The sequence below is a fragment of the Pseudophryne corroboree genome, chromosome 3 (assembly GCF_028390025.1).
Source record: "Pseudophryne corroboree isolate aPseCor3 chromosome 3, aPseCor3.hap2, whole genome shotgun sequence".
Taxonomy (NCBI): domain Eukaryota; kingdom Metazoa; phylum Chordata; class Amphibia; order Anura; family Myobatrachidae; genus Pseudophryne; species Pseudophryne corroboree.
The window spans coordinates 520,931,105-520,955,256 of NC_086446.1; the positions used below are offsets into that span (position 1 = coordinate 520,931,105).

Sequence of the window (24,152 nt, forward strand, 5' to 3'; positions counted from 1 at the left end):
ATATAGGAGTTTAAACATATTCAGTCGCACAGCGAAAAAAACAGCAGTAATGGTTTACAGACTCCTATGCATCAGGCACTTATCCAACTATTCGTACTCAAAGGTAGATAGAGACTTAGTGCTGTATCACCCGGCTCAGGAAAGTGGGATCCAGGGAGACTTCACCCCACTTCCAGGATCGATCAATACGTTAGTGAACGCCGAGTGGATCCAGACGCTTTTAGTGTACACAATCGCCCCGTGAACCTACAGTGAACACAGACGTACAAGTGAACACTGCTGCACCAACCACACAGCCGCCTATGCTGCGACTGGGTCCTTTTAGATACACAATGTCTCAGATGGAAGCAGGAACTCCGTTCATGGCGGGAAACTCGGAGGAAACTGGTCATGAACCGGGGGGGAGGGGCGACCAAGGGAGCATCTTACTCGCTACTGTTGACATCAACCCTAGGGATTGTGGCCTCATACTATCCCTGGAGCCTATGATCCCTGAGGCCTACCACTGGTGCACCTGAGGTGGCAGCCGTGTCAGCAACTGTTCGGTAGTCTCCATCCCGAACAGTGTGGCTGTGTCTCGCGTTTCCCCTACTAAGCGGAACAGATGCCTTACCTTCTCCCCGTGCTCCGGACACAGCCTGGTAACGTCTGTTAGACTTGCTAGTACATCCTACACAGACGACCACCAAAACAGCACTGTACATGTGGGTAAGCGTTGTCGCAACCCGGCGCTTTTAGAAAGATTGCTTTTAGAAAGATTGCTCAAAAAAAAAATAGTAAGACAATAAAAATAAAATAAAAAAAGCTTATGGCTGCTAAAAACCATCAGCCCATTGACCACGGTCCGGCTCCTGTAGCACCAAACAAAAAATAAGATTTTAAACCTACCGGTAAATCTTTCTCTCCTAGTCCGTAGAGGATGCTGGGGACTCCGTAAGGACCATGGGGAATAGACGGGATCCGCAGGAGACATGGGCACTAAAAAGAACTTTAGATATGGGTGTGCACTGGCTTCTCCCTCTATGCCCCTCCTCCAGATCTCAGTTAGAGAAACTGTGCCCAGAGAAGACGGACAGTACGAGGAAAGGATTTTTGTTAATCTAAGGGCAAGATTCATACCAGCCCACACTATCCACACCGTATAACATGGATATACGAACCAGTCAACAGTATGAAACAAAACAGCATCAGCCCGAGACTGATCAAAATTGTAACATAACCCTTATGTAAGCAGAAACCATATACAAGTCTTGCAGAATGTAGACCACACTGGGAGGGGCGCCCAGCATCCTCTACGGACTAGGAGAAAAAGATTTACTGGTAGGTTTAAAATCTTATTTTCTCTTACGTCCTAGAGGATGCTGGGGACTCCGTAAGGACCATGGGGATTATACCAAAGCTCCAAAACGGGCGGGGAGAGTGCGGATGACTCTGCAGCACCGATTGAGCAAACATGAGGTCTTCATCAGCCAGGGTATCAAACTTGTAGATCTTTGCACCTGACCAAGTCGCTGCTCGGCAAAGCTGTAATGCCGAGAAACCTCGGGCAGCCGCCCAAGAAGATCCCACCTTCCTAGTGGAATGGGCCTTTACCGAATTTGGTACCGGCAATCCAGCCGTAGAATGAGCATGCTGAATCGTGTTACAGATCCAGCGAGCAATAGTCTGCTTAGAAGCAGGAGCGCCAACCTTGTTGGCTGCATACAGGACAAACAGAGCCTCTGTTTTCCTCACCCGAGCCGTTCTGGCTACATACATTTTCAACGCCCTTACCACATCAAGGGACTCGGAATCCTCCAAGTCCCGCGTAGCCACAGGCACCACAATAGGTTGGTTCAATTGAAAAGATGAAACCACCTTGGTCAAAAATTGAGGACGAGTCCGCAACTCTGCTCTATCCACATGGAAAACCAGATAGGGGCTTTTGTGAGATAAAGCCGCCAATTCCGACACTCGCCTTGCCGAAGCCAAGACCAACAACATGACCACTTTCCAAGTGAGATACTTTAATTCCACCGTTTTCAGAGGCTCAAACCAGTGAGACGTAAGGAAACGCAACACCACGTTAAGGTCCCAGGGTGCCACTGGAGGTACAAAAGGAGGCTGGATATGCAGCACTCCCTTCACAAAAGTCTGTACTTCCGGAAGAGAAGCCAATTCCTTCTGAAAGAAAATGGATAGGGCCGAAATCTGAACCTTAATGGAGCCTAATTTTAGGCCCAAATTCACTCAAGTCTGTAGGAAGTGAAGGAAACGGCCCAGATGGAATTCTTCCGGAGGAGCATTCCTGGACTCACACCAAGAGACATACTTCCGCCATATACGGTGATAATGTTTTGCTGTCACGTCCTTCCTAGCCTTTATCAGAGTAGGAATGACCTCATCCGGAATGCCCTTTTCCGCTAGGATCCGGCGTTCAACCGCCATGCCGTCAAACGCAGCCGCGGTAAGTCTTGGAACAGACAGGGCCCCTGTTGTAACAGGTCCTCTCTGAGAGGAAGAGAACACGGATCTTCTGTGAGCATTTCCTGCAGATCCGGATACCAGGCCCTTCGAGGCCAATCAGGAACAATGAGAATTGTCTGTACTCCTCTTCGTCTTATGATTCTCAATATCTTGGAGATGAGAGGAAGAGGAGGAAACACATAGACCGACTGGAACACCCACGGTGTTACCAGGGCGTCCACTGCTACTGCCTGAGGGTCCCACGACCTGGCGCAATACCTCAGTAGCTTTTTGTTGAGGCGTGACACCATCATGTGTATCTGAGGCAGTCCCCACTGACCTGCAATCTCTGCGAAGACTTCCTGATGAAGTCCCCACTCTCCTGGATGTAGATCGTGTCTGCTGAGGAAGTCTGCTTCCCAGTTGTCCACTCCCGGAATGAAGACTGCCGTCAGAGCGCTTACATGATTTTCCGCCCCGCAAAGAATCCTGGTGGCTTCTGCCATTGCCACTCTGCACTTTGTTCCGCCTTGGCGGTTTACATGAGCCACTGCGGTGATGTTGTCTGACTGAATCAGAACCGGTAGGTCGCAAAGCAAAGTCTCCGCTTGACGAAGGCCGTTGTATATGGCCCTCAACTCCAGTACGTTGATGTGAAGACAAGCCTCCTGGCTTGACCAGAGACCCTGGAAGTTTCTCCCCTGTGTGACTGCTCCCCAAACTCGGAGGCTCGCGTCCGTGGTTACCAGAACCCAGTCCTTAATGCCGAACCTGCGACCCTCCAGAAGGTGAGCACTCTGCAGCCACCACAGGAGAGATACCCTTGCCCTGGGGGACAGGGTGATCATCTGATGAATCTGTAGATGAGACCTGGACCACTTGTCCAGAAGGTCCCATTGAAAAGTTCTCGCATGAAACCTGCTGAATGGAATGGCCTCGTAAGTCGCCACCATCTTTCCCAGAACTCGAGTGCAGTGATTCACCGACACCCTTTTTGGCTTCAATAGGTCCTTGACCAAAGACACGAGTTCTTGGGCCTTTTCCGTCTGAAGATAAACCCTTTTCTGGTCTGTATCCAGAACCATGCCTAAGAAAGGCAAACGAGTCGTTGGAACCAACTGTGACTTCGGGATATTGAGAATCCAGCCGTGCTGTTGCAACACCCTCAGGGAGAGTGTTATTAGGAGATCGTCCAAGTACGGGATAATTGTGACACCCTGCTTGCGCAGGAGCACCATCATTTCCGCCATTACCTTTGTGAAAATTCTCGGGGCCGTGGAAAGCCCAAACGGCAACGTCAATCCTGTACAGCAAACCTCAGTAACGCCTGATGAGGCGGCTATATGGGGACATGAAGGTATGTCCAGGGACACCATATAATCCCCCCCTTCCAGGCTGGCGATGACCGCTCTGAGCGACTGAACCTTTTTAAGTATAGGTTTAAGGATTTTAAATTCAAAATGGGCCTGACCGAACCGTCCGGTTTCGGGACTACAAACAGGGTTGAGTAATACCCCATCCCCAGCGATCCACCTGTGAGTGAACCCAGACGTGGCTGAAAAGTCGAAGACGTGCCCCCACTGGGGCGGACTCCCTCAGCGGAGCCCCAGCGTCATGCGGTGGATTTTGAAAAGGCCGGGGAGGACTTCTGCTCCTGGGAACTAGCTGTGGTTGGCAGCTTTTTCCCCTTGCTCTTACCTCTGGCAAGAAAGGAAGATCCCCGCACTCTCTTGGGTTTATGCGACCGAAAGGACTGCATCTGATAATGTGGTATTTTCTTAGGCTGTGAGGAAACATAAGGCAAAAAGGTTGATTTACCTACCATAGCCGTGGAAACAAGGTCTGCGAGACCTTCCCCAAACAATTCCTCAACCTTGTAAGGTAAAACCTCCATATGCCTCTTCGAGTCGGCATCGCCCGTCCCTTGTTGGGTCCATAGGGCTCGTCTAGCCAAAATCGCCATAGCGTTGGCTCTGGAACCCAGTAGGCCAATGTCTCTCTGAGCATCTCTCATATATAGGACAGCATATTTAATATGACCCAGGGTCAATAAAATGGTTTTCTTATCCAGCGTATATATCAGCAGATAAGGTATCTGTCCATGCTGCTACAGCGCTACAAACCCAAGCCAACGCTATCGCCGGTCTGAGTAAGGTACCAGTATGTGTGTAAATAGACTTCAAGGTAGTCTCCTGCCTGTGATCAGCAGGATCCTTGAGGGTTGCCGTATCTTGAGATGGCAGCGCTACCTTTTTGGATAAGCGTGTCAACGCTTTATCCACCCTCGGGGAGGATTCCCATCGTATCCTGTCCTTAGTCGGGAAAGGATACGCCATAAGAATCCTTTTGGGAATCTGCAGTTTTTTGTCTGGAGATTCCCAAGCCTTTTCAAATAATTTGTTCAGCTCGTGAGATGGGGGAAAGGTTACCTCAGGTTTCTTTTCCTTATACATGCGCACCCTCGTGTCAAGGACAGAGGGGTCATCTGTGATATGCAACACCTCTTTTATTGCAATGATCATATAATGAATACTTTTAGCCAATTTTGGCAGCAACTTTGCATCATCGTAGTCGACACTGGTCAGAATCCGTGTTGGTATCAATGTCTACTATTTGGGATAGTGGGCGCTTTTGAGACCCTGTACATTCCCCGGACTCAGCTTTGTCCAACCTTTTGTGCAATAAATTCACATTTGCATTTAAAACATTCCACATATCCAACCAGTCAGGTGTCGGCGTTGCCGACGGAGACACCACACATTTGCTCCACCTCCTCCCTAGAAGAGCCTTCCGCTTCAGACATGCCGACACACGCGTACCGACACACCACACACTCCGGGAATTCTCTATCTGGAGACAGTTCCCCCACAAGGCCCTTTGGAGAGACAGAGAGAGAGAGAGTATGCCAGCACACACCCAGCGCCAATGACCCAGGGAAAAAAATTACCCAGATAGCGCTTTTTATATATATATATATATATATATATATATATATATATATATATATATATATATAAATAACACTGCGCCAAATTATGTGCCCCCCCTTTCTTTCAAACCCTCTGTCACCGTGTTCAGCAGGGGAGAGTCCGGGGAGCCAGCTTCTCAGCGGTGTGCTGTGGAGAAAATGGCGCTGGTGAGTGCTGAGGATCAAGCTCCGCCCCCTCAGCGGCGGGCTTCGGTCCCGCTTGATTTCTTTTAAAAACTGGCGGGGGATCTCAAATATACAGTGCAGAGCCCATATATGTCCTGATTTGCCAGACCAGAGGTTTTAAATTGCTGCCCAGGGCGCCCCCCCTGCGCCCTGCACCCTTACAGTGCCTGCTGTGTGTGTGATGTGCGGGAGCAATGGCGCGCAGCATTACCGCTGCGCTTTACCTCAGTGAAGATCCAAAGTTTTCTGCCGCCTCTGAAGTCTTCTTTCTTCTCATACTCACCCGGCTTCTATCTTCCGGCTCTGTGAGGAGGACGGCGGCGCGGCTCCGGGACGAACAGCTAGGAGAGACCTGCATTCCGACTCCCTCTGGAGCTAATGGTGTCCAGTAGCCTAAGAAGCAGAGCCTAGCAGTTCAGTAGGTCTGCTTCTCTCTCCTCAGTCCCTCGATGCAGGGAGCCTGTTGCCAGCAGGCTCCCTGAAAATAAAAAACCTAACAAAATTTCTTTCTTTCAGGAAACTCAGGAGAGCTCCATGTAATGCACCCAGTCTCCTCTGGGCACAGTATCAAACTGAGGTCTGGAGGAGGGGCATAGAGGGAGGAGCCAGTGCACACCCATATCTAAAGTTCTTTTTATTGCACATGTCTCCTGCGGAGCCCGTCTATTCCCCATGGTCCTTACGGAGTCCCCAGCATCCTCTAGGACGTAAGAGAAAACTGAATTGCCTGAGCCAGAAGGCTGGGATATAGGGATGGGCCCGTTGCATGCTGGGAGGCCGAAAGCTTTGATCGTTTGGTGCCAATCCGCTGTCACTACCTCATATTCCAATGTTATCCCGTGGATAACCTGTGGACCCTGCTGGAGAAATGGAAGCGTACATAGGGAACCATCTCAAAACAAGACGCCATCCTCCCTAACAAATGCATTCACTGGAGTACGGACATCTGAGTTCAAAGCCAGTATTGCCAACACCTGTTTGTGCACTGCAGAGATCTTGTCTTCTGGTTGGAAGACTTGGAAGGCCTTGGTGTCAAATAGTTGTCCAAAAACTACAAACACAGTGTGGGAACCAGATGAGATTTGGAATAATTGGATTACACATCCATGAGCCTCCAATGTCTCTATTGTCAAAAGAAGATGTCCCTGAAGAAGCGAATTGGACTCCAGAAGGTCATCCAGGTATGGAATGACCATCGCTTCTCAACTGCAGAAAGGCTGCCATTACTGCATGATCTTTGTAAAGACCTGTGGCACTGTGTTCAACCCGAAGGGCATCTCTGAACTGATATTGGTCCTCTTCGACGGCAAACCTGAGCGGGCTGTGTTAACTTTCCCAAACGGGAACATGCAAGTAAGTGTATTTGACATCTATATATGCCAGGAACTTCTCCCTCTCTATTGCAGCAATCTCAGACCGAAGGGATTCCAGGCAAAGCACACAACTAGGCAAAACCATGCTGCACTGCAGGTGGGAGAGATGTAGATTTGGGTGGGATGTGTTCAAACTGAAATCTAAATTGCAGTGTAAAATAAAGCTGCGCAACATTTGCGGGCTACATGCAAAGGCAGCCAGTATTTATCCTGCACAGAAACAATATCACCCACCCAAATTTAAATTTGCACGGTACATCTGCCCCACCTGCAGTACAACATGGTTTTGCCCAGTTGTTAGCTTTTTTGCTTTGCTAACAAACCTGAATTAAGGTCCTCCATGCAGAGTTTTGGCACTCGCATGTATTGAATATAGATTCAGAATAGCCCGAAAAGACGTATCTGGCTTATGAACCAGGAACATATTTGAATATAAGCCAAAGAATTTTTTTGCCTCTGGTACTGCAGCAACCTTTAAACAGCCACCTGCAGAGCAAGACGTCTGACCCTGTTCTTTAGAAGGGGAGTTGCAAAGATATGGCCTCTTTCTCACAAAGCTGCTCCTGCAGCAAGCTTTATGTGCCTATCCCACAGGTACATAAAGCAGACGGATTCCTGTTAGCTCTGGTGGGGCTTATGGGATGTAGAGAGGAGGGGTTTGCTTACAATCAAGTGTAGTCTGGTGAGCAGTGTCACCCAGATTTGATGTAAGAGAAAACTGCCTACCTCTATAATTGCTAATACGCATTTAAAAAACACAGACATTCAACCATTGCTTGTTGGGTTTGGTACAATAGGACACAGGAATAGTGAACTGTATCAGAGTCTAGATGAGATACAATGCTGCACTTGATGCTGGGAGCCCTGCACAGCTATACTGACTTCTCTGTGACAAAGTCTGTCCTTGAGTGATTACTAGAAGAAAGCAAACTAATGATCATATCATGTCACAAGTACATCGTAAAACTTTGCAATTTAAGGGGTATATTTACTAAGCTTTGGATGGAAATAAAGTACCGGCCAATCAGCTCCTAAGTTCCGTGTCACACGCTGGGTTTAAAAAAAGACAGTTAGGAGCTGGCTGGCTGGTACTTTATCTCCATCGACTTTACCTCCATCCAAAGCTTAGTAAATAGACCCCTTAAATTGCAAAGTTTTACTATGTACTTGTGACATGATAGGATCATTAGATGCTTTCTTGTGCGTCCACTTTATCTCCATGCAGGGCTTAGTAAATAGACCCCTAAGTTCTTAGGAGTCATGGCTTTAGAGACTTGTGCGTGTACCCATCACACTTCCAACCTATACAACAATGCAACAAGGCCCAAAAAATGTATCATAGAAGTATTAAGAGATCAACAAATAGGTAGAAGAGTGTTGTCAATGTTCAACCCTTGGTGGGTACAATGTGTTTTTTTGTGACTGGCAGAGGAGTCTATCTGCCCATTCATCATACCTCTTCTATATAGTACCTTACAGCACCAGGACATATCTTTGCCTGTAAAGTCACCCTTCCAGGACGGTCTTCTCTGAATGGAAGACAGATTATTATACCACTACAGTATGCTCTAAAGATTATGCTTTTGCAGATCGGTTAATAAAGGCAAAATGACCATTAATATATAAATTATAATGTATGCCAATTATATTTCTCTATTCGGCGTATTAACAGAATGGTCCATTAATATAGCATTTTCATCAATATGACACACCCACAAGCCATCTGTTGACCCAAGCATCCAAGCTAATGCTAGACATGGTGGTTAATTCAATTGACAAGTACCATCTAAACTCAAAGATTCACTCTCCCACCTGAATGGCTGCCTGCCGTGCTTGGCGTGCTTTTTCTTCTCGGATTCTCCGACGTTCATCCTCCTTGGCTTCCTGAGAACGCAAGTAAATGCCTTCATCTGCTTGCTGCTGCCTCGCCTTAAACAAGCAGAAATCTGATCATCTCCAAGTAATAAGCAGGAATTGTAGTAAAAGTGATGTTGGGATAATTCCTGAAGTCTGCTCATAGACCAAGATTTATTTAGTTAAGGTGTACAGTTGGTACAGTATATGGGTGGAATGCTACTCTCTTTACATCCAATGAAATAACAATACGTTTTTGGCATTTACCTCCTTTTTAGAAGCCAGCATGTGCCGTAAAGTCATCTCCCCTGATCGGCGCTTCTGACGTTGGCGCCTATACCAGCGCTGAATGGTGACAGCTGCGCTATTCACTTGCAGAATAAATCTGTACAGATAAGATGTATTTAGCGTAGGTTTACATAGATTGAGCCCATCTATAAAGTGTTTGCAGACTGAACTCCAAGTTTCTAATATCTGTGGCAAGATGTATCTTCATGCAAATAGCACTAAGGTGCCCTCTTCTCCTGTAACTAGGATCATGTAACATCAGACATACAGATACGGATGACAGGTTGCAGAGTGACAAAAACTTTAACCCCTTAATGACTGGGAACCTTCTTGACCAAACGCATTTGAGCATTGTTGAAATGGGTTAATTAAATGACAAACACCATTATTTCATTATTTCGTTGTCAGCGTAAATTCAAAATTTATTTTGCTGTTTTTCACGCTTATAACGTATTCCATATATACGATATATAGCAGATATGGTTAATACCTCTGAAGAGTGAAATTGGACAATTTTTATTGACTGATGTGCCATTTGTAACTTGGCTGTGCCGCCTCTTATGCATAATGAGTTAATCAGTATCTTTGTTGGTGTGAAGTATTGTATAGGGGCGCATTAGGAAGGGGGAAGCGGTGAGAGTCAGGGATAACCCTGTGACTTTGTCAGTATGCATAGAGAGGTCATTCAAGAGAAAGCTATGTGTGGGCAGGGACACCATATATGAAATACCGGTAAGCTGCCAATCTCACAAAATTGTCTCGGAAGTTTGGAGGCAGAGTTAATGATGAAACTTTTGTACCAAGCACCATCTTGAGTTTACCTTATTGGAATTCTCCCTGACTGTTATGCTAATAGAGCATTTGTTACCCTAGTGGGAACACCTTCTCTCTTGCCCCACAGCTTTTTAAATGCATAGTTTGCAGATAAAATCCAAAATAATAATTAAGTAATAAGACCTGTATATCCAAACTGTCTGACAACTGCTCACTTTGGGTAAATGTTATTATGTCTGCTTGGTAGAATACAGTAGTTCCCTGTGGGAACAATGAATAAGTACACAGTACAATAGACACAGAGGATTTCAGACACACTTTAAACTTTGTTAAAGAAGGAAGAAAGGGCCACTAAGAACCAGTAATGTTCATGTATATGAGCTGCACAGATGGTACTGACCGCTCAGCCTCCTCAGCGGTAACCTCCTTCCTCTTTGGTGGTGTGCTCCCTCCTGTGTTATTACGCCCCAGGTTGTTAGTGCTTGATAAGTTTTTCTGTGATTTCTGAAAGCTGTTCCCGGATTCTTCACCACTGGGGGTTCTCTGGTTACTGTAGAGAGTGCATAAGCTTCAAAGCACATTAAAGTAAAAAGTTACAAGAAATAGCTAAAAAGAGCATGAATCACCAAGGTTTGTTTTCCTTTTCTTGTCACGCGCAATGAGCTCATCTATTCTATCTTCTTGTCACGCGCAATGAGCTCATCTATTCTATCTGTGCTGATTTTTCATATGTAACAAATACCCGCCTCATGGGGGAGGCACATAGAACAATGTTCGATTGCCATTTTATTATTTACTACATAATGCTTAAATTTAAAACAAAAAGCAAACAGTGGTGGAGCCAGCAGCCAGAGGGGTTGGCCACACAGATGCGGAGCTCCGTGGAATTCACATGCCAAACCCGCTCAAAGCATCCTTAATGCCATCTGAAGAAAAGGGCTAAACACTTCTGTGCCACTATAAAGAATGGGGAAACTTGTTTTAATGTGTATGTAAGGAGGTCATCAGTCATGGACTGAAAGATATGCAGCATTGGTGGTGTTTGAGGACTTGTCAACTGTTACCTTACTCTGTCATAAACAATTACTCAGCTGGAATTACAAAATAAAACTCCCTCATAAGTGGCTCTATCGTGCTTATGGTCTATTATAATGAGATTCAGACAACATTAGGGGACTACCAGCAGCTCCAGAGCAAACTCACTTGCCACAAAGCAGAGCATCACCAATGAGTATGGGCTCCCAGTGGGCAAACTATCTCTATATACTTCCTAATAACATGTCCTCCAAGATTGTGAATATATAAATAAAAACATCCCCTGTCACGCCAATCCTTCAGCATGCATAAAGTCAAATGACACCTTGTTGGATCGTTTCTACTCCTAATTACACTAGGCAGGGGAGTACCACATTCCATCTTATTTTTACTGTCACCGTGTTTATGCTGTCTAATGCAAACCATAATAACAGGAACACAAACTAGCCTTATTTGTAATATCTCTGAACGGCTTCATTAGGGAGATAATGACAGTCAACAAATGGTCTTCTTTAAAAGAATCACAAACAGAGGCTACAAATGTACGAGTCCCCCCGATATTGTACCTAGCCTAGCAACACTACATGCTTTTCAGCAGTCAATGACACATTTCCGTTACCTAGGAAGCCAGCTCACCCTAGATATTTCCAAGCGTATTGTCCTCTCTAGTATCTTAAGAGGCCTAAAAGGAACTGTGATCGCTTTATTTCAGGGGTGGGGAATATCAACCTAATTACAAGGTCTATTTTCCCAAAACAAAATCCTCAGTACATTCAAACTATTTTGCGGACATTCATTTTGAAGACTAATCAAAGTCAACACTGTGCACTCGCCACAATAAAGGAGGTCTGGGGCGCATGATAGTTTCTCATATTAAAAAATGCTCACTGATCTGAATAAGCGTATGATGACCACATTGCAGCTGTGGAACGCCATGCATGTTAGGTGTGACATGCACATGTACACTGTAGCATAGGGAGAGAAGAGGAATGGAAGGGGGTAAATATAGCCGGTAAGGAGGGGCCAGGGAAGAGAGTGTGCAAGGACAGGGGGAGATGCTGAGGGAGTGGGACTGTTGAGGTGACATGGCAGATTTCAGGTCCATTTACTTTTTAGTTTCTCATATTATAAAGAATATAGCAGCCAGAGATGCAGATGAGGCCACTTACTAAACCGTGCATCCTCTGAAACTGGAAATTCTGCACATGCAGACTAGGGGTTGTGGCCTTGCTGAACTGCTCCCTTGTTATGACCCTTATACAGGACTGAAAGCGCAGCTTCAGCAAAATAGTCAGTCTAGCAGAGTGTGCGGTGCCAAGCTACTAGTCCACACGGTCACTCACCACCACCCACAATCTGACCTTGATGGGGCTATTTTCTCTTTCATACATATGTCCTCTTTTGTATTACCCTCCTCCTCTCTGCTATTGCCTCTACTACCCCTGTCATGCTCTTCTCAAATAATATGAATGACTGTTGCTCCAGAAGTGTCCTTTTTGTTTTCCACCCTTCTACCACTATACCCTACCAAGGTCACCTGTTTATTTTTCTTTCTCACAACAGTGATTATAATTTTGGGGTGTCCCAGCCTGCATGTGCTCACAACAGCACAAAACACGCCCCTATTGTACTCGCTGTATATTAGACTATTCCTTCTTCCCCTGCCCTCCTCTCCTGGCATGGGGTTATGTAAGTGCCATGATCATTGAAGTCTGCATTGGAGCATATGTTTGCACTTTTGTGGGCACAGTACGTACTCTGCACCAGGCCCAAAGTGTCTACTGAATTCAAAGATCTCAATAGACAGAAATAAAAATCAGCGTTATTCAACACTATTTAAATTCTGACTGATGATCACTTCTCTTACTTCAGCGATGGTGGCTTCTGGTTGGAACTTTTGGCGCTGAGTCCTCGCTCTCCAGATGAATAATTATTATGCACCATGGTGGTTACAGTATTACCTACTGTTCCTTTATTGCTCCTAAAAGAGGAAAAAATACATTTGTTTATGAAAAAAAGTAAATGAATAATTGATTAAATATTTCATGCATATCGGGAAAACTGTATGATGTGTTCTAACCAAAACATATTACTCAAGAATTAGGCAACATATTACCTGTTGTTAGCTGGGAAGCTGGGGGCTAGGGCAGGCATATCTCTTTTCTTCATGCTCAGCACGGAGCTAGCACTACGGGCACTTGAGGGTATGGGAAATGCTCTATGTTGTTCATCCTGTGAAGGGGACAAAATATCAGGATTTTGGTACTTACCGATAAATCCCTTTCTCCGATTCCACAGGGGCCACTGGAGCGTAGTTACAATGGGGAAATAGTAGGCAGTAGTTGGGAGCTGGCACTTTAAAATTCTCACACTGTGGCTAGCTCCTCCCCTACTATCTCCCCTCCAAGCCAGTCTACGTAAAACTGTGCCCGAGGAGAGCTGTAATAAACAAACCGTAAGGTAGAGGAGGTTAATGAAGCCCTGTAAACCAGGAGAACACAAACCAAACCTGGAACAGAACCTAACAAACAACCGGCTAGCCCGAACTCAACAAGCAGTCATATGGTGATCTGCAAACCGTTAAGCAAAAAACAAGGAGGAACAGCGCTGGGCGGGCGTCCAGTGGCCCCTGTGGAATCGGAGAAAGGGATTTATCGGTAAGTACCAAAATCCTGATTTCTCCTTCATCCACTAGGGGCCACTGGAGCGTAGTTACAATGGGGACGTCCCAGAGCTCCCAGAACGGGTGGGAGAGCGCTGAGAGTTCTGTAAAACCAATCGGCCAAACCGAGATGCAGAGGCCGCAAAAGTGTCAAACTTGTAGAATTTGACAAACGTATGACGGCCGGACCAAGTAGCCGCCCGACCTAAAGTATTCATGGAGACCCCACGGGCAGCTGCCCACGAAGGTCCCACCACGCACGTAAAGAGCGCTGAAATGGAAAACGGAGGCTCCCGAGCAACCGCCAAGAAGACTGTCTGATGGTCAGATGTATCCAACAGCCCAGCATATGCTGGGACCCTGGCTATTTAGTACGGGAGCATCGTACAGAATAAAGAAGAAAAAACCCTTCGTCGAATAGCCTAAGACCTCTGTAGAGAAAGTCAGCGAGCCCTGACAACAGTCAAAGAGGACTGAAAAACACTAGTGTCAGATTTATATGAAAAACGGACATGCCCTTTGGGAGAAACGACCGCTGAGGCCGAAGCTCAGCCGGGGGAGTTGCTAATAGAGTACTCCCTGAAAGAGAGCCCGAACTTACGGGCGCCAGGCTAATTTCTTTTGGAAGAAAACCGAAAAAGGCAGGGACTGAAAATTCAGGTCAATGTGGTTTGAAGCGCAGCGGAGCAAAACCTCCCAGAGAAACCAAAGATTACGGCTGAATGGTAACTGAAAGAAGGGGAAAACCCCCTTTTATCCTTATTATGTCCCATACAGCTTTCCAAAAGTGGCAAAAGCGAGAAGAGGTAACAGACTTCTGAAATCGGGGCCTAGTAGGCCTAACCGAACTAGGGAACTCCTCCCTTCTGAGGGCTCGTGAACAGTCACACGGTTAAATGAAACCAGTGTAAGATTGAACAAAGAAAAGGACCCTGTTGAAGTAGACAGTCCAGTCGAGGTAGGAGCCAAGGCTCCTCTACCGACAACAGTTGTAGCCGTATCTTCAAGTCATGGGTGGCCCAACCAGAGCCACCGAGGGGACTAGCACGCATATTCTCCTCCTGTGTTACCGAAAGTGAGGTAGAAATAGAAAAGGAGGCAGGATAGAATAACCAGAAACTCCCAGGAGCCCTGAGGGCATCCTCGGCTACTGCCACCAGAGCTCACGTCGGTGAGTAGTAAAGGGTTAAAGAGTCAGTCAAAACGCCCTGAGGTCGATTCGAAATCTCCGCCCACAGCAGACCAGCTGACAAAACTCCAGGGAATGTTCCCTCACCCAGGAGTCTGACCTGGTGGCCTGATCTGGAAAGAAGATTGTTGTCCCCCGCTCAGAGGGGAATGTAGGCGACCACTCATTGCGTCGCAGCTTGACTGAAGAAATAGAGTACCTGGTACCGAGGAAGGAAAAATCCTCCGACGGACCCTGTTGAGAAAACGTTTATGAGGAGCATAAATCGGATCTTCAGAAGCCACGTAATGTACAGAGTGGGATAGTAGCAGTAGATTGTCCCATTAGGGAACCAACGTCAACCCCTTGAAAAAGAGTTATTCTGTGATCTTCCTGAACCCTGTGGGAGCGGAAGAGAGACCGAAAGAAAAGGACTTACAGTGAAAATGAGAATCCTGTAATGCGACTGAGTAAAGCCCGATGAGGAAACCCAACGGAAATCAGTAAACAGGCATCCCTGAAGACAAGGGACGCGTAAAACTCCCTTTCTTGTTCAACTAGCAATCACAGACTGAAAGGATTCTAAGGCCAGAATAGGCCTGGCCGAGCCAACTGGCTTCGGAACGTGAAAAGAAAACAAAGGCCTGAGAACTGTCCCGATTCAAATGATATGTAAAAAACAGGGATCAACACCCTTTGCGGTTAGAAGCATATGGAGCGCCGCCTGCCTTATGACTCTCTTGTCATCGTAAATCGGCCGACCCCTGCCGAGGGACTCCCGAGACGGTTGTACTCCCAAATCTAGTCTGTAGCCGCCCAAGCCTTCTTCCACCGACCTGCGCCTACCCTGGGACCCTCCAGGTGGTAGGAAAGTCTGACCTTTAGTGTGTGTATAGGATGATGTAAAATCAGACTGGACCGAGGATGCTGAGCCTCTGCTTCAGCTTTTTTTTTTTTTTTCCTTCTGAGATCCCCTGGCGACAGAGATATCGCCCGTGTGGAATCGGAAGCCTGAAAGGGCACGGTAAAAATCTAAAGGAAAGACCGGTAAAGGTCTGTCTTGGAGCTGGGGCAGAAGTAGGAGAAAGCAAAGTGGACTTACCTCCAATGGTTCAAGAAATCCTGCAGAAAGTTCCTTCCCCTGAACCATCTGCCCCGTAGGATCTCATGTTCACCTGTCACTGTCGCAGCCCCAGAGGTCGTCGGGTTAAGACAGCCCAAAGCGAAAATGCAGGTTCCGAGACTGCAGACGTGGAGACCTCCAAAGAACATAAAGCAGAATCGTGATTCTGACTCGTACCAAAGTATCAATTGATCCGGATGCGAAACATCCTGTAACCTAGAGGACAATTGTTCCACAACCTACCTGCTCCGGACAAGGTAGAACCCTGCTGCCGTATATGTCTTCGATGGGTCCCTGAGCAAGGTTGCCTCAGGAAAACGGCAGCTTGTTGGACCGGCAATACATCGAGGGGTATACCCTGGAGAGGTAATGATACCATTTCCTGCCGTCTGCGGGGAAAGGATAGGAAAACAAACATTGTTTGATACCTGAAATTGTGTATTCGGGTGTCTGCCGGCCGTCTACCGGAGCCTGCCCAGCTCATCCGAAACTGGACCAGTCGCTGTCATTTCGTCATCGGCGTCGAACCCTGATGGACTTGACGTGTCCGCCTCCTTTACCTGCAGTCTCAGACGAACTGCTGTATAATGCACCTGGATATTCTGAGACACAGGTTCAGACTCCACAGAAAACAAACATCATCAGTATTGTAACATGGAAGGTTAGCAAGGTTCCTTTAGAAACCTGGAGAGGTGAAATGACGTACAAGGTCTCTGGTTACCAGTGACATTACCTGCATAATCTGAGCTGTTCAAACAGGAGTGTCCTGCAGGTGCGTGGAGGGCTCTGCAGATGGCTCCACCGCATACTTCACACCTAAGAGGGAATTCTTTGACTATCCCAGGTGAGACCAACGAAAGGAGAAAAGGTGGGTTAAATAAACACAGCCCTATGTAAGGTCTGCGCTATAATGTGTAGTGACCGACACGATTCAAATAAACTTTCTGGAGCAGTGGAGACCTGAACCAGTAGCGCTGCGCTGTGGGACAGGAGTCTTAGCCCTAGGCTATAGGAGCTCCCCTTAAAGTTTTGTTTGGATTCAAACCCCTGTACAGATACCCGCTACTAGCATACTGAGCCACAGCGCTATTTGTCTGATGCCTTAAACACATTCCCCAAATTACTAATAGCATTAGTAACTAGTGACACCAAGGAATAATAAAGGGAAGGCAACACCCCGCCCTGTATGTAGTGTACCGCTAATTAAGGTGCACCAGATGTTTCTCGGAGGTTCCGCTGGCTTTTCAAAATGGTGACCAGCCTGAGAGAAAAGATGGGTGAAAATGTTATGTGGCAAGGTGGGGTATTCTGTTTCTAGAAAACATTGCGGAAGTGTTTGTTTTATCCCCATATATGGTATTGTATGGATATATCTATATAGATACCCACACACACTTAAATATATATATATACAAACATATCTATATATATCTATATACACACACCACAGTGAACCCATGCACCTAATAGGGCAGATAAATACTGTGCACCTAATAGGGTAGATAAATACTGTGCACCTAATAGGGTAGATAAATACTGTGTATTTGTAGGGTAAAGAAATACTGCACAGTAGATTTTTAATCATTAATGAGCTGAGTCCCAGCTCCTGTAATAGAGCAGGTTTCCTGATCTAAATGTCTGAAATGGGGCAGAGGACTCCCCTGCAGGGAGGAATGTAGCCAAAGCAAGATGTAACAATATTTCTGCAGCACACTGCACAGAAAAGCTGCAAACTCCAGAGACAGGTGTGTTGCCTAGAGTCAATGAGAGCTGGGAGCCTCCACCGGGGGGAATAAGCTTCACCCCCCTCCTCATACCTTATACATGTAAAGAATCCTCCCTGCACAGCCAGGAGAGGAAAGGAGCTTTCAGTGGCCCGGGGAGCGGGGGACTGTGGAGCGGCGTCTCGTCATGCTGCAGCGGCTGGGGAGCGGAGAAAGCCCGCCGTACAGAGCGGGAGTTAGCTCCGCCCCCTCCGTTTCGGCGCCAAATTCAAATCTGCTGTATAGTAAGCGGAAAGCGCCCATGCATCCCCCGGCCGCCTGTATGCTGCGGCCGGGGAGCGATGTGCGGCCGGGGAGCGGAAAGCCTGAGCCCGCCGAACGGAGCGGGAGTTAGCTACGCCCCCCTGCTCCGGTCACTTTCAAATTAAAACCGCACTATCATCCGGCTGCCTGTAAGTGTGTATGCTGCGGCCGGGGAGAGTGTGTCCTTTGCTGGAATCGAACCCTAGCTCGTGGGCATCGTAACCATAGGTGTTACCACTCTGCCATGAGAGCTATGCTAATTATTACACAGATATATGATATATGTAAATGTATCACCCGGCTGCCTGTATGTTGCAGCCGGGGAGTGAAGAGCGTTGAGCCCGCTTACAGAGCGGGCTGAAGCTCCGCCCCCCACATAATGGCGCCAATTTCAAATTAGTAAGCCTTATATGCACTCCAGCCTGTCTGACTGGAGAGTATAGGGGAGCCTGTCCATCCATGTATTAAAACACTGAAACTGAAAAATGTAAAAACATACATCAGTCTGGAGGGGGAGGGGGGGAGATTGTACTCACCGCTTCCTTCCGTCAGGCGTTTCGACCCAGCGGCCCCGACACGCGCCACACGCAGCGGTGTCCGGCCATTTTTGATACTCACCGCTGCCATGCTGCCGGAATCTTCTGCTGGATGGAGTGGCCCCGACACGCGCCGCACGCAGCGGTGTCCGGCCAACTCAGGAGAGCTCAGTGTCTCCCTCAGCCGGGGCCCATCCCGAGCCGCACGCAGCTGCGATGGGACCCCGCCGGCAGCTCCCGCGGTGCAGACTGGCAGTGGCAGAGCTGCCAGTCTGTGAGTGTGTGAAAAATAATAAAGAAAAAATAAAAAATTCTTCAGCTAAACCCAAGTGAACCAGCTACCTCGGGCACTAAACTAAGACTAAGACTGGCTTGGAGGGGAGATAGTAGGGGAGGAGCTAGCCACAGTGTGAGAATTTTAAAGTGCCAGCTCCCAACTACTGCCTACTATTTCCCCATTGTAACTACGCTCCAGTGGCCCCTAGTGGATGAAGGAGAAAAATAAGGTAATTTATGCCAACTAACTCCCATGAATGAGATATAGGGGTCATTCAGGATTCAATTAGTGGGCATTTCCAACAGGTTTTGTCCGTTTTCGACAATGCTGTCGGAATTGGCTGCTAATTCGACGAAACACGTGGATCCGCAGCTAATCCACCGATCCACATGTCTTCCGACAAGTCGGAAAAACGGCAACTCCACTGAACAGGTTGAATCCCAAAAAAGTCGGAAACTGCCGTCTTTCCGACTTGACGGCATTTTCGACTTCAATTGAATAGACCCCTTAGTCATAATGTTGACATTTACAGATATGTCAACATTGAACATGCCAGCATCTGCATAATGTGGACATGTTCACAATGTCAATATGTGAAATGCTGTCACGAGAAATGCCAACAGTCTGCACAAACTGGCAGCAGAGGGTTACTGTTAGGCTGTGAGAGGTAGGGTTAGGGCTAGACATTAGGGGGAGGATTAGGGGTTAGGCTTAGCCAGACTTACCCCAGTAGCAACACAGTATCCATCTGAAGTCATTCTGGCATCACTGCCGGACCCAGAAGACACAGCTGGACCACCAGGGACCTTTTATCAATATTTTAATCATGTAGACATTTCATTAGCATTAATACAATGAATTACGACGTGGTCAATGTCGACATGCTAAGAATATTGATATTCTCATGTTAACATTATGAATGTCACCAAAATATACCACACCCCCATGAATGCATGCCTAGGGTGTAATATAGTGATGCTACACCTTCCGTAAATTATGACATTAGAAGCCAACATGGTTCTGGAATCATTTAAAGGCATGAGAGAAAAATGCTTTCACACAGCACTATGGGTAGAGATGTAGCACACATTAAAAGGGCACAAATTTATTACATTGCACCATCCACAAGATACTAGAATGTTAGTTACTCCTGAATTCATCTTTCTGCTTGTAGTGCCAGTAATGTTCACTTGGGGAACTCCTACTACACACTGCAAGTTATTCATTTATAGGAATCAGCGTGTACAGCATAAATGCTTCTAGAGCTAAGAGATGACAGTAATCACACTCATCAACTTCTTCCCTGTTATGGAGGGGGGTAAGGGGTTATTCACAGCACATCTGAAACATGTGTACCAAAGTAATGTAAATATATATATATAAATATCAAAACTCTCAGTAAAAAATGGGCTGCGGTCCCTAAAACCAATGTCAATCATTCAAAAAGAGTAAGACAAAAAACATAAATCTGAAAAATAAATAAATAAATTATGATTTAAGCAACACAGTCCAAACACAAGTATATCTTCCTTTAGGTTAATCCTATACAAAATATATTTTTTTTCTAGACAGGCTAGGCAGATTCCCACTGTAACACAGAAACCTTTGGCATGGGATCCTCCTAACCAGGTCAGTATGCATTTTAACCTCTATAGGAGAGTGCTGGGACTGTCTGAGGAATTTGGGGGCTGAGTGAGGTAAGGTTCTTTATTTATTCACGAGAAACATCTAAGACTATTAAAATGAATGGGAGAACTAATTGCTAGTAAGAAAATAAATGAAAAAATAAATATGCACACTAGCCACTGTTTTTAGCAGAGTGATGAATTCAGTTTACGGCTTTAGCACTTCTGCTCCTAGCAACCAGATTGGGTTATTAATATGATTTCCTAGGTCATTTCCTCTAACCTACCAAACTTATTTTTAACAAAGTGGAAAAAATAAGAATTTACTTACCGATAATTCTATTTCTCGTAGTCCGTAGTGGATGCTGGGGACTCCGTCAGGACCATGGGGAATAGCGGCTCCGCAGGAGACAGGGCACAAAAGTAAAAGCTTTAGGATCAGGTGGTGTGCACTGGCTCCTCCCCCTATGACCCTCCTCCAAGCCTCAGTTAGGATACTGTGCCCGGACGAGCGTACACAATAAGGAAGGATTTTGAATCCCGGGTAAGACTCATATCAGCCACACCAATCACACTGTACAACCTGTGATCTGAACCCAGTTAACAGCATGATAACAGCGGAGCCTCTGAAAAGATGGCTCACAACAATAATAACCCGATTTTTGTAACAATAACTATGTACAAGTATTGCAGACAATCCGCACTTGGGATGGGCGCCCAGCATCCACTACGGACTACGAGAAATAGAATTATCGGTAAGTAAATTCTTATTTTCTCTGACGTCCTAAGTGGATGCTGGGGACTCCGTCAGGACCATGGGGATTATACCAAAGCTCCCAAACGGGCGGGAGAGTGCGGATGACTCTGCAGCACCGAATGAGAGAACTCCAGGTCCTCCTCAGCCAGGGTATCAAATTTGTAGAATTTTTCAAACGTGTTTGCCCCTGACCAAGTAGCAGCTCGGCAAAGTTGTAAAGCCGAGACCCCTCGGGCAGCCGCCCAAGATGAGCCCACCTTCCTTGTGGAATGGGCATTTACATATTTTGACTGTGGCAGGCCTGCCACAGAATGTGCAAGCTGAATTGTACTACACATCCAACTAGCAATCGTCTGCTTAGAAGCAAGAGCACCCAGTTTGTTGGGTGCATACAGGATAACAGCAAGTCAGTTTTCCTGACTCCAGCCGTCCTGGAAACCTATATTTTCAGGGCCCTGACAACATCTAGCAACTTGGAGTCCTCCAAGTCCCTAGTAGCCGCAGGTACCACAATAAGCTGGTTCAGGTGAAACGCTGACACCACCTTAGGGAGAAACTGGGGACGAGTCCGCAGCTCTGCCCTGTCCGAATGGACAATCAGATATGGGCTTTTGTGAGACAAAGCCGCCAATTCTGACACTCGCCTGGCCGAGGCCAGGGCCAACAGCATGGTCACTTTCCATGTGAGATATTTCAAATCCACAGATTTGAGCGGTTTAAACCAATGTGATTTGAGGAATCCCAGAACTACGTTGAGATCCCACAGTGCCACTAGAGGCACAAAAGGGGGTTGTATATGCAGTACTCCCTTGACAAACTTCTGGACTTCAGGAAGTGAAGCCAATTCTTTCTGGAAGAAAATCGACAGGGCCGAAATTTGAACCTTAATGGACCCCAATTTGAGGCCCATAGACACTCCTGTTTGTAGGAAATGCAGGAATCGACCGAGTTGAAATTCCTCCGTGGGGGCCTTCCTGGCCTCACACCATGCAACATATTTTCGCCAAATGCAGTGATAATGTTGTGCGGTCACCTCCTTCCTGGCTCTGACCAGGGTAGGGATGACCTCTTCCGGAATGCCTTTTTCCCTTAGGATCCGGCGTTCAACCGCCATGCCGTCAAACGCAGCCGCGGTAAGTCTTGGAACAGACATGATCCTTGCTGAAGCAAGTCCCTTCTTAGTATCTCTTGAAGTTCCGGGTACCATCTTGGCCAATCCGGAGCCACGAGTATAGTTCTTACTCCTCTCCGTCTTACAATTCTCAGTACCTTGGGTATGAGAGGCAGAGGAGGGAACACATACACCGACTGGTACGCCCACGGTGTTACCAGAGCGTCCCAGCTATTGCCTGAGGGTCTCTTGACCTGGCGCAATACCTGTCCAGTTTTTTGTTCAGACGGGACGCCATCATGTCCACCTTTGGTCTTTCCCAACGGTTCACAATCATGTGGAAGACTTCCAGATGAAGTCCCCACTCTCCCGGGTGGAGGTCGTTCCTGCTGAGGAAGTCTGCTTCCCAGTTGTCCACTCCCGGAATGAACACCGCTGACAGTGTTATCACATGATTTTTCGCCCAGCGAAGAATCCTTGCTGCCATTGCCCTCCTGCTTCTTGTGCCGCCCTGTCTGTTTACGTGGGCGACTGCCGTGATGTTGTCCGACTGGATCAGCACCGGTTGACTTTGAAGCAGAGGTCTTCCTAGGCTCAGAGCATTGTAAATTGCCCTTAGCTCCAGTATATTTATGTGGAGAGAAGTCTCCAGACTTGACCACACTCCTTGGAAATTTCTTCCCTGTGTGACTGCTCCCCAGCCTCTCAGGCTGGCATCCGTGGTCACCAGAACCCAGTCCTGAATGCCGAATGTGCTGCCCTCTAGTAGATGAGCACTCTGCAGCCACCACAGAAGAGACACCCTTGTCCTTGGAGACAGGATTATCCGCTGATGCATCTGAAGATGCGATCCGGACCATTCGTCCAGCAGATCCCACTGAAAAATTCTTGCGTGAAATCTGCCGAATGGAATCGCTTCGTAAGAAGCCACCATTTTTCCCAGGACTCTTGTGCATTGATGCACTGACACTTGGCCTGGTTTTAGGAGGTTTCTGACTAGCTCGGATAACTCCCTGGCTTTCTACTCCGGGAGAAACACCTTTTTCTGGACTGTGTCCAGAATCATCCCTAGGAACAGCAGACGTGTCGTCGGAAACAGCTGCGATTTTGGAATATTTACAATCCACCCGTGCTGTCGTAGAACTACTTGAGATAGTGCTACTCCGACCTCCAACTGTTCTCTGGACCTTGCCCTTATCAGGAGATCGTCCAAGTAAGGGATAATTAAGACGCCTTTTCTTTGAAGAAGAATCATCATTTCGGCCATTACCTTGGTAAAGACCCGGGGTGCCGTGGACAATCCAAACGGCAGCGTCTGAAACTGATAGTGACAGTTCTGTACCACGAACCTGAGGTACCCTTGGTGAGAAGGGCAAATTGGGACATGGAGGTAAGCATCCTTGATGTCCAGGGACACCATATAGTCCCCTTCTTCCTGGTTCGCTATCACTGCTCTGAGTAACTCCATCTTGATTTGAACCTTTGTATGTAAGTGTTCAAAGATTTCAGATTTAGAATAGGTCTCACCGAGCCGTCTGGCTTCAGTACCACAATATAGTGTGGAATAATACCCCTTTCCTTGTTGTAGGAGGGGTACTTTGATTATCACCTGCTGGGAATACAGCTTGTGAATTGTTTCCAATACTGCCTCCCTGTCGGAGGGAGACGTTGGTAAAGCAGACTTCAGGAACCTGCGAGGGGGAGACGTCTCGAATTTCCAATCTGTACCCCTGGGATACTACTTGTAGGATCCAGGGGTCCACTTGCGAGTGAGCCCACTGCGCGCTGAAACTCTTGAGACGACCCCCCACCGCACCTGAGTCCGCTTGTACGGCCCCAGCGTCATGCTGAGGACTTGGCAGAAGCGGTGGAGGGCTTCTGTTCCTGGGAAGGGGCTGCCTGCTGCAGTATTCTTCCCTTTCCTCTACCCCTGGGCAGATATG

At 47.1% G+C, this 24,152-nt stretch overlaps 1 protein-coding gene across 5 annotated transcripts in view; it reads right to left on the minus strand.

Annotated features, from left to right (window-relative positions):
- Positions 1-24,152, minus strand: part of CEP131 (centrosomal protein 131) — a 377,073-nt gene that overhangs the window by 279,568 nt on the left and 73,353 nt on the right. For 3 of the 5 annotated variants that reach the window (XM_063961103.1, XM_063961099.1, XM_063961100.1), the window contains exons 5-9: positions 13,040-13,155; positions 12,791-12,904; positions 10,289-10,456; positions 9,094-9,211; positions 8,785-8,901 (exon numbers count right to left, since the gene is read on the minus strand). In XM_063961103.1, coding sequence (XP_063817173.1) covers positions 8,785-8,901; positions 9,094-9,211; positions 10,289-10,456; positions 12,791-12,904; positions 13,040-13,155 — 633 coding nt within the window. The remainder of the gene's footprint in view (positions 1-8,784; positions 8,902-9,093; positions 9,212-10,288; positions 10,457-12,790; positions 12,905-13,039; positions 13,156-24,152) is intronic. The other 2 variants (XM_063961104.1, XM_063961102.1) reach the window with 1 other exon arrangement.